Source organism: Phytophthora infestans, genomic scaffold (assembly GCF_000142945.1).
Source record: "Phytophthora infestans T30-4 supercont1.34 genomic scaffold, whole genome shotgun sequence".
NCBI classification, from domain to species: Eukaryota; Oomycota; class Peronosporomycetes; order Peronosporales; family Peronosporaceae; genus Phytophthora; species Phytophthora infestans.
In genome coordinates, this window is record NW_003303725.1 from 1,383,451 (window position 1) to 1,394,980 (window position 11,530).

Genomic DNA, 11,530 nt, shown 5'->3' on the forward strand with positions numbered 1-11,530 from the left:
AGGTGGCGAGGGCCATCACCTCCCTGCCACCAGCTCCACACTGCATCACACTGCACGTAAGGGCGGCGAAGGCCATCACCTCCCCCGCCATCAGCTCCACAAGCGTCTTGTCGCAGGATCTCACGCACCGCAGATTTAATATGCCGCACTTCACTTCACGAACCCCTCACGCCATATCCAGAACGGCTTCCTCGCTGATGGCAAGTTATGCTGTATGACACACTTGTTCTAAAAAAATATTAAAATTCTTTCAGAGGTTGTCCGATTGTCCGATCAACTTTCTTTTTGTCCGAACAGAAACGGTATGGATGAATATACACGTCTTTCCGACAGACACAAAGGCAAGATTGTGAATATGTGATTAATATCCAATCATATACTACAATCTACCTTAATTCAGCCAATTAAGCCGCACACGAGCAGGTTCTTCATTCCGACACTTTCTGACAAATATTTGTCGGAAGCTAGAGCTAACTATTTTAAAACCAATACTGAATTTAAGTCGTGTAAGATATATGTCAATATTTTTGTGGTTCCGACAATGCGGTATACCTCCTACTTTAGGTTAAAATTGAGCAGTAGTGCTAAGATACACTCAACCAGTCAAGTCCAGTTAACAAAAAGCAGAAAAGACAAGCAGCAACCAGCATGAGCCTCTCCGCACTTATCCCTACAAACACGCAAAAAGCCCGTACTACCGGAATCGGCGCGTTCGAGCGTATGCTTAAAGTCGAGGATGTAACCATGGACGTTGTTCGAGCATGCATTTTCAGTGACAGCTCTGGAAAGAGCTTAGCGGCCGTGATGGATCGTTTTGGCTACTATCTCGCCACATGCGAAGGTAAGTTGGCGCCCAACACCGCCATTTCTTACTTTAGAAACGTGAAGCTTTGGTTTTTCGATGAGTATCCTCATCTTAGAGTACCAACCGAGTTAATTTTGCTTAAACTAGGAAATACTCTCGAAAAACACTGCTTAAAACGTGATAATGAAGGATTTACTAACAAGGCGCCACCTTGTACAAAGGCGGATTTGCGCTCACTAATTTGCTATGTGTACAAAACAGCATCCGTCGCCTCGGATTACGAAGATGCAGCGCTTGCGTGCCTTATGTGGCATTTCTTCGGCCGTCCATCGGATCTCGGCTACGTCACAAAGCAGCACATTACAATGTCAGCTGACAATGTTTTCTACATTCGGATGCTACGAATGAAAACAGCTGAGGAGCAAGGCCTCACGCTCGTACCTGATCGGGCGGATTTTGTGACATGCCCGCTGCACACGCTCGCAGTAGCCTTGGTGATGCAGGAGTCGCCTTGTGTGTCCCTGCTAAGCCAGCTTCCTTCTCTTGTGACACCGATTGCACCCTCACTTGATGCAGCAGCACCCCTTCTCAATGTACTACGAGTACCTTCGGTCAATGCTGCCACCTCTTCGCAGCTTCTTGCAGCAGGGATGACTGACCCGGCGGCTGCCACTCTGCGAAGCGTCCTGAGCTCCGCTGCAGCCAACCCTTCAGCGACCAACCAAGCTCGCGGTGACGACGGGGTTCAAGCGTATGTGAACCGGTTCCTGAAGGGTGTCGGAGCCGGCAGGAGCCTCAGCCAACTTGACCTCGCAATCCTTCAGGCGGGGCGGGGCGCAGCATGCAAACGGGGACGAGCGGCTGCCTGCACAGTGGATCTTTGATCGTGGGTCATGGGACATGACGCGCACCAACAAAGGATTCGCCTACGTATTCAACACGCCACGCGAGGACCGTAAAGTAGCACTGGTCTTGAGCGGGTGGGCTGCGGACGAGGCACCGATGATTCTTGATGTTGCCATTCTCGACCATGGGGCACAGGAGCGCATGACCCGGTTGCAGGAGTTGCTGTTCGCTTCCTGTGTAGGGCTGAAGAACAACTAGCTAAACGTGAGTCGCAAGGTAATTGGGGTCCTTACCGCCTATCTAATTAGGCATTTCTCGGAAGTGAAGACTCTCGAACCCAGGAGCTTGTTCGTTGTTCTAGTGGAAGAATGCTTGGAAGCAGCTGACATCTCCCACACCGACTTGCTGGCGTGGTCGGTCGCGCTGAGCCGTGTCGCCTCCAAACCTGCTCAACAAAGGAAGGACACTGAAAAGAACGGCTGCAATCGAACGGAGTGTTATCACGCTGCTGTCATTAATGAGCTTATCGAAAGCAATAGGCTGTTGTCTGCACGCCTGCTGGTGCTAGAGGCTGCCATCCTTAAGCGACCTGCGCACGAAGAGCCAGCCCAAACTACAGAACAGGAGCCAGTTTCGTCAGCTCAAACACCTGAAGCGAAACGCAGAAAGAAAGCAACTACCAACCTGTCATCGATCTGGTTCGAGTGGTACACACGGCAGCCTCGCGTATGGAGCTTTAACGACCGACAAAAGAAGTCAGATTACCGCTTGATCGTCGCGTACATGAAGCTTTTTCTGGAGGGCGGGTTCTAGCTTCACGAGAGATCAGAGGACTACAAGGATCGCGCTCTCGAGGTCGGCCAACGTGCAGAATCGGCGGTCCTCGGCTTCCTGAGTGGACAAGGGATCCGAGCAAAGGGCAGCGGTAGCGTACTGCGTGAGATGCGCAAACTTCATCGCTTAGGAGCCCTCGACGGCCGTATCATGACGTACCGTACACACCTCACCTCAAACAAAATTGCTGATCCTGCACCTACATCAACCCAAGACATACTTCAATTCGTAGGACATGTGTAAGAGAAGTGAGTAGATGTTAATGAATTGCAACGCTTCGCAAACATCATAAGCCGACAGCAGGGAATTGGACCCCCCACTCATTACCATCCGAGCGCTGCACCAGCAGTGCTGGCGGGATTTGTGTGCGCAATGGCATACTGTGCTCTGGACTGGTCCTTTGCTACGCGAGATCTGCTGGGGTGGCTCTGGAAAAAGAAGGCTGAGACCACAAGGCCCCTGTCGGTAATTTGTGGCGCTGCATGATTGGCTAAGTAAAATATCTAGGCAAGGTTTAATAAGTGACGTTGTTTTATTGGCTGAGCAAAAAACCTGAATGAGGTTAATCAAAATGACTGACCTACGACAATGATGACACTATTTTTGGCTTTAGTGTCATTGTTTTAAAGTAACCTCTGATAGTGGCCCCTCACCCTGGCTTCGGGTCTCATTCATGAATTTGCTGGCTGGTGAGCACAGTGCTGTGAAGCCTATAATGCTCTTAAACAAAAAAAAGATTTGTCTCGGCCTACAGGCCTCTTTAGAGCTTCCTTGCGCCTTCGAACTCCCTTTCCAAAGCTGACTGGGATGGTCGTACTTATAAAAGCGACCGTACTTAGTGTAAGCGTACTTAATCTGAGTACACCGTCATGATCTGATTGGCGGTTCCGAACTGTCGAAAACATGTCGGAAAGGGGTAGGGTGTCGGAACGTTTACGATATGGATGAATATACACGTCTTTCCGACAGACACAAAGGCAAGATTGTGAATATGTGATTAATATCGAATCATATACTACAATCTACCTTAATTCAGCCAATTAAGCCGCACACGAGCAGGTTCTTCATTCCGACACTTTCTGACAAATATTTGTCGGAAGCTAGAGCTAACTATTTTAAAACCAATACTGAATTTAAGTCGTGTAAGATATATGTCAATATTTTTGTGGTTCCGACAATGCGGTATACCTCCTACTTTAGGTTAAAATTGAGCAGTAGTGCTAAGATACACTCAACCAGTCAAGTCCAGTTAACAAAAAGCAGAAAAGACAAGCAGCAACCAGCATGAGCCTCTCCGCACTTATCCCTACAAACACGCAAAAAGCCCGTACTACCGGAATCGGCGCGTTCGAGCGTATGCTTAAAGTCGAGGATGTAACCATGGACGTTGTTCGAGCATGCATTTTCAGTGACAGCTCTGGAAAGAGCTTAGCGGCCGTGATGGATCGTTTTGGCTACTATCTCGCCACATGCGAAGGTAAGTTGGCGCCCAACACCGCCATTTCTTACTTTAGAAACGTGAAGCTTTGGTTTTTCGATGAGTATCCTCATCTTAGAGTACCAACCGAGTTAATTTTGCTTAAACTAGGAAATACTCTCGAAAAACACTGCTTAAAACGTGATAATGGAGGGCTTACTAACAAGGCGCCACCTTGTACAAAGGCGGATTTGCGCTCACTAATTTGCTATGTGTACAAAACAGCATCCGTCGCCTCGGATTCAAAAGATGCAGCGCTTGCGTGCCTTATGTGGCATTGCTTCGGCCGTTCACCAGATCTCGGCTACGTCACAAAGCAGCACATTACAACGTCAGCTGACAATGTTTTCTACATTCGGATGCTACGAATGAAAACAGCTGAGGAGCAAGGCCTCACGCTCGTACCTGATCGGGCGGATTTTGTGACGTGCCCGCTGCACACGCTCGCAGTAGCCTTGGTGATGCAGGAGTCGCCTTGTGTGTCCCTGCTAAGCCAGCTTCCTTCTCTTGTGACACCGTCTGCACCCTCACTTGATGCAGCAGCACCCCTTCTCGATGTAGTACGAGTACCTTCGGTCAATGCTGCCACCTCTTCGCAGCTTCTTGCAGCAGCGATGACTGACCCGGCGGCTGCCACTCTGCGAAGCGTCCTGAGCTCCGCTGCAGCCAACCCTTCAGCGACCAACCAAGCTCGCGGTGACGACGGGGTTCAAGCGTATGTGAACCGGTTCCTGAAGGGTGTCGGAGCCGGCAGGAGCCTCAGCCAACTTGACCTCGCAATCCTTCAGGCGGGGCGGGGCGCAGCATGCAAACGGGGACGAGCGGCTGCCTGCACAGTGGATCTTTGATCGTGGGTCATGGGACATGACGCGCACCAACAAAGGATTCGCCTACGTATTCAACACGCCACGCGAGGACCGTAAAGTAGCACTGGTCTTGAGCGGGTGGGCTGCGGACGAGGCACCGATGATTCTTGATGTTGCCATTCTCGACCATGGGGCACAGGAGCGCATGACCCGGTTGCAGGAGTTGCTGTTCGCTTCCTGTGTAGGGCTGAAGAACAACTAGCTAAACGTGAGTCGCAAGGTAATTGGGGTCCTTACCGCCTATCTAATTAGGCATTTCTCGGAAGTGAAGACTCTCGAACCCAGGAGCTTGTTCGTTGTTCTAGTGGAAGAATGCTTGGAAGCAGCTGACATCTCCCACACCGACTTGCTGGCGTGGTCGGTCGCGCTGAGCCGTGTCGCCTCCAAACCTGCTCAACAAAGGAAGGACACTGAAAAGAACGGCTGCAATCGAACGGAGTGTTATCACGCTGCTGTCATTAATGAGCTTATCGAAAGCAATAGGCTGTTGTCTGCACGCCTGCTGGTGCTAGAGGCTGCCATCCTTAAGCGACCTGCGCACGAAGAGCCAGCCCAAACTACAGAACAGGAGCCAGTTTCGTCAGCTCAAACACCTGAAGCGAAACGCAGAAAGAAAGCAACTACCAACCTGTCATCGATCTGGTTCGAGTGGTACACACGGCAGCCTCGCGTATGGAGCTTTAACGACCGACAAAAGAAGTCAGATTACCGCTTGATCGTCGCGTACATGAAGCTTTTTCTGGAGGGCGGGTTCTAGCTTCACGAGAGATCAGAGGACTACAAGGATCGCGCTCTCGAGGTCGGCCAACGTGCAGAATCGGCGGTCCTCGGCTTCCTGAGTGGACAAGGGATCCGAGCAAAGGGCAGCGGTAGCGTACTGCGTGAGATGCGCAAACTTCATCGCTTAGGAGCCCTCGACGGCCGTATCATGACGTACCGTACACGCCTCACCTCAAACAAAATTGCTGATCCTGCGCCTACATCAACCCAAGACATACTTCAATTCGTAGGACATGTGTAAGAGAAGTGAGTAGATGTTAATGAATTGCAACGCTTCGCAAACATCATAAGCCGACAGCAGGGAATTGGACCCCCCACTCATTACCATCCGAGCGCTGCACCAGCAGTGCCGGCGGGATTTGTGTGCGCAATGGCATACTGTGCTCTGGACTGGTCCTTTGCTACGCGAGATCTGCTGGGGTGGCTCTGGAAAAAGAAGGCTGAGACCACAAGGCCCCTGTCGGTAATTTGTGGCGCTGCATGATTGGCTAAGTAAAATATCTAGGCAAGGTTTAATAAGTGACGTTGTTTTATTGGCTGAGCAAAAAACCTGAATGAGGTTAATCAAAATGACTGACCTACGACAATGATGACACTATTTTTGGCTTTAGTTTCATTGTTTTAAAGTAACCTCTGATAGTGGCCCCTCACCCTGGCTTCGGGTCTCATTCATGAATTTGCTGGCTGGTGAGCACAGTGCTGTGAAGCCTATAATGCCCTTAAACAAAAAAAAGATTTGTCTCGGCCTACAGGCCTCTTTAGAGCTTCCTTGCGCCTTCGAACTCCCTTTCCAAAGCTGACTGGGATGGTCGTACTTATAAAAGCGACCGTACTTAGTGTAAGCGTACTTAATCTGAGTACACCGTCATGATCTGATTGGCGGTTCCGAACTGTCGAAAACATGTCGGAAAGGGGTAGGGTGTTGGAACGGTTGCGATATGGTATAATGTCCACTTTATTCCAACCGTTACCTGTATATGCAGCCACATACTAACACCATTTTCCGTGTTTCAACCAATCCTCGTTAACACAACGCTTATTTTACACCAATGGAAGAGGCATCTGGATAGGAGCAGGTTTCCAACCATTCTGACCATATTTAGTTGGAATCTTTGAATAATATTGTCTATCGGATACTGACTTTCATATAAAGTCATATTCTAAGAATATCCTGAAGTTTCTGACGGTAACCAGCGGGTTTCTGTACAGAATAAAATTGCGGCGTATCAGTCATGTCGATAGCATCCTTGGCCCCTGGTAACAGCAAGAAGGCGCGAACGACAGCGTTGAGCTCCTTCATCACGTTTCTGGGTGCCGAAAGCATGACACTTTCAGCCGCGCACAAGCTCATCGATGCTGATAAGACGGGTAAAGTGCTTCGTATTATGCTAGACAAGTATGCATATTCACTAGCAAGGTCTCAGGACAAAATTTAGCTACGAATACATGTCTTGCATATTATGGAAACGTAAAAATATTGGTTGGCAGATAAATACCCGCTACAGAGCAAAGCCCCAGCTACAAAAGATTTTATCGGGACTCGGAAGGTACTGCACAAATCGAGAAGAAAGTGGTAACGAACGAGTTGCTCCCTTGTGCTCAAAGCAAGATTTAGAAGCAATTGTGCGAATACTATACACAACGACATCAAATGAGAGCGAATATCTTGATTCCGCTCTCGTTGTTATGATGTGGTACTTGTACGGTCGTAGTTCGGACGCAGAACAAGTCGAGAAACAGCAACTGTCTATCCTCCCGGGTACGCATTAATTGGTCTGACAAACAATTTCACGCTCTAACAAAATTTAATAATGTAGGCGGTGTTTTATTCCTTCGCTTTAAGCGCGTTAAAACAGCAGTACTCCAGGGCATGTCCTTGTTCAAAGATCCCAACAATTTTCTAACATGCCCTCTCAACGCTATAGCCGTAGCGCTAATGATGCAGAGCTCTCCATGCAAACGAATGTTTCCTCAGTAATTTAAAAAGAAGCGAAGCTCCACGAGCGATCAAGATCTGGAGGAATTGTCCCTCGTAGAGCTTCTAGAGACAGAAGACGACCACACTTCTATACCAGAATCTTCGAACTCAGCAGCCGCGTCACTGCCTGGAGCCCAAGCCTACGTTAACAGGCTGCTGGTCAGGGCTAGAGACAATGCCAAGCTTCATAATGTCCGGCTCACCCCTGGCCTCACCTCTCACTCGTTTCGCCGCGGTGGGGCTATGCACGCAAATGACGGGACGTTGCCGAAAATTGGATCATCAAACGTGGAGGCTGGCAGCTCGACCGTGTGAACAAAGCGTTTGGCTATATGCTTGGGACGACATAAGCGGATCAGCAGGTATCTCGAGTCTTGAGCGGGTAAAGACCTAAGGATGGGGCTCGTTTGCCTTCACTTGCAGCACTTGACACACCGGTCCTTTGTCGGGCACTCAAACTCCAGGCGCTGATATTCTCGAACACGCTGGGTTTGGCTGACGAAGCCCTCAACCTTGACGAAGACGTAGCCGAAGTCCTCCGTCATACACTTATCTTGCACTACCCTGATATGCTGCGCCTCGGTGAACACAGTCCATACGTCACGAGGATGCGAGAGGCAATGACTGCTCGCTCCGTCACTGAATCCGAGCTGCTAGCGTGGAGTATCACCGTCCGCCGTGCCTTCATACCACCTCTTGAGCCAAAACCGGCACCACCTGATAGAGAAGATCGTCTTAATTCACTGTTGGAACTGGTTCAGCACCAAACCAAGCAGATCGACGTGCTCATTCTGCAAAACAAGCATCTGGAACAACGCTTGGTAGCAGTGGAAGGCCAGCTTCGCTCGACAGCCAGCACGACAACGCAAGCAGCAACCACGATCGACCCATCTTCCGCAACAACACCTCCACAACCACCACAGCCTAGAGTCAAAGCAGCTCGATCGAAAAAGAAGGGAGCACAGTCGCTGGCAGCCACGTGGTTCGCTTGGTTTACGGCGGAGCCTCGTGTATATGCCGCGCGATCTGTAAAAAAGGCAACGCTGTACGCACCGCAGGGTACATGATGCTTTTCTTACCGACTGGATTCGCACCAGATGCAGCGTCTCCAGCGTTTAAGAGCGAGGTGCTGGCCCTGGGTGAGAAGGCGCAAGAAAATGCGCTAGCATTCTTGAAAGAAAAGGGTCCTCAGCAGCTGCATCGGTACGGCGCTGAAAGCTTTCGTAAGCTCATAAGGCCGGGAAGCTCGACGCGCATCTAGCCCAGTTCTATGACCGTGTTGAGCGCGGTGACGTGGCTGACCCTACTCCAACTGCTGCCTTACCAGAATTTATTCGCTTGAAGCGCCTTGGCTGTTAGTCTGTCGAATAAAAACAAATAATATGACCCACAACTACGGACTACACAGCACCGATAGTAAACATCCGATAGACTTGAATTCATTTTGCGCACTAAAACATTCACAATATATTACAGCATAGCTACAGGAACAAGTTAGATGACACATACCGGCTCAAGTAATGATCTAGAACACACTTACCATATCTACGAGTAGTATAGAGCCCGAGGGAAACCGCAAGTACCACCGCTCTGTGATTATACACCTCCGGCAGCATACCGCCCGCCCTACCGGGTCATTTTACATCCCAGCAGCGGGCTTGGGAAGCGGCAAGAGTGGGAGCGGCAGGCGGCGTGTCTTGGTCAGCCGTTCGGTGCGCTCGGGGGGTTGAAGGAGGGCTTGTCGCCGCAGTACAGCCGGCGTTCCGCGCGCCATCTTCTGTGCCGTCGTGGTGGCGATTGTGTTTGGAGAATGCCTGTGTGGCCTGAGAGAGCAGGGATTTTTTATTTTGAATCACGGCTAAGTTCGATTTTATTCCAGACGTTTATACCGGAACCGGTTGGAACCCCGGTCGGACGGTTGAAATTTTAACGGTATGGACACTGGCCAGACGAGTGATCAAACACGTACAGTACATGTACTTGAGTGTCTCGTTTCTGTGAGGTATCATTAGTGCAGAAACGCAACGGATAACTAGTTTCAGTACAGTGTTGCTGACTGAACAACCCAGCAGCTCACTGTGCAATTTGCTAAGGAAGCCACACTTCGATCACGGGAGGTGCGATCCGCCGTTAAGCAAATCACGACCCGAGTGCCTCAGAAAGCACCCTTGAATTCAGCCTATTATACCACCGCCTTAACCATGAGTGGAGTCCATGACCACGTTGTGGCCACTGCCAAGCCCAAGGAGGTGGCCCCATTCCTAAAGAGTCTGCGGCAGATCCTGGACTCTGAAAACACTGCCATTATACGCTGGACGCCCGATGGTAAGGCATTCGAGATCCACGACATGAACACCATGATGCACCTCGTACTACCCAGATACTTCAAGCACAGCAAGTACACGAGCTTCCAGCGCCAGCTCAACTATTTTAATTTCCGCAAATGGACCAAGTCCAAGGCCGTCGTCTGCACCTTCTCGAATCCATTTTTCCAGCGTGGCCAACCAGCGCTCGTTTGGTGTATCACACGTAAGAAGTCGCTCCACTCGGATGATAAAGGCCCCAGGAGCGGCAGTGTAAAGTCTCTCAAGGCCAAGAAGCTATCTCGTTCGCCCAAGGCCATCGTCATCAAGCTACTGCGGAGCAAAAGTGGCAATCAGACCTCGCTCCCATCCCCTACTGACGCAAACACGCTCGAAATGTGCAACGTGTTCGGTACGGTATCGGACATCACCTTCCATGACTCGTTGGGGTCATCGCTAGACGCAAACTATTCACTCGATTGGGTCGACACGCTGTACTCATCACTGGAGCCGCAGGTGGACAACGCCGCGCATCCGTCGTTCCTCGATCATGCGTTCGACTACACCGAGTTGTGACGCAGCTGCGGCAAGTGTTTTTGCCAAGTGAGTGGCCAAAACAACGACAGTTTTGAGAGCATCTGCAAGGTTATTTTATTGTGAAACGAACAAGGATATGTGTAGGTTAATGTAGTTGTATGTGATGCTAAAAGCTTGCACAACGCCTTCGGGTTTGTGGCTGGGTCTGAACAAAGTGCTTCTTTGATCCATGCATATGTAGTACTAGCACTAGTACGCATTACGTACTAGTGCTACTATTACTTCTTCTACTATTACTACTACTATTACACCTTTGCCAGGTCAAGATGGTGCTACTCCACTTCAAAGTGGTGAAGTAACCAAAACGTTATAAAATTTATTTTTAACTTTTACATTAGAATTTATGTCACTTCACAAATTTGTTGAGTAAACGCACTCCGTACTTCAAAGTGGTTTATTCGCAGTTCAAAGCGGATCAACCCACGTGCCCGCGAGCACTTCATTGCCACTCCTCGCTCTCACTTTTCAATCTTCTCCCAAGCCCCAAGCCTCTTCCTACTCCAAGATGCCCGGAGCCCCGCACCCTTCATTTGCCAGAGCACGTGTCCTCGACAGCCACCGCGCGGGCGGAGACTGGATGCTTGTGGCCGCCCACAACGGCATCCCCGCCACCACAGCACGTCGAATTGTGGAAGTAGGACGGGCGGAGCTGCTCCCGCGCGGAGGAGCCCGTCCGTCCAACTTCAAATGCACTCCGGAGATCGAGGCGGCACTCGAGGAGTACCTCGAAGAAAATTGCACCTACACTCTCAGTGCAATGAGAGACATGGTGCAATTCGACTTCGGCGTGGACCTAAGCACCTCGACAATCAGCAACAAGCTGATTGGCAAGTTGTACACCACCAAACAGGTATGTTACAATGGTAAAATATATATTATGTTTATTTTAAATAATATTTTTATTTTAATGAAACAGGTCCGCGTGGAGCCGATGACTTGCAACAGCGAAGTCAACAAAAAAAGCGAATGGAGTTTGCCAAAGAGCTGCGCGAGCACATGAGTGCAGGAAACCTCATCGTATATTACGATGAGACAAATTATAAC

General features: G+C 49.9%; 1 protein-coding gene across 1 annotated transcript; it reads left to right on the forward strand.

Annotated features, from left to right (window-relative positions):
* Positions 1 to 9,787: 9,787 nt before the first annotated feature.
* PITG_14513 (HSF-type DNA-binding protein, putative) lies at positions 9,788 to 10,465 on the forward strand (the record flags this gene model as incomplete). Its single annotated transcript, XM_002898918.1, has 1 exon — positions 9,788 to 10,465. The coding sequence occupies one exon, from the start codon at positions 9,788 to 9,790 to the stop codon at positions 10,463 to 10,465; it is 678 nt and encodes a 225-aa protein (XP_002898964.1).
* Between the last annotated feature and the right edge of the window lie 1,065 nt (positions 10,466 to 11,530).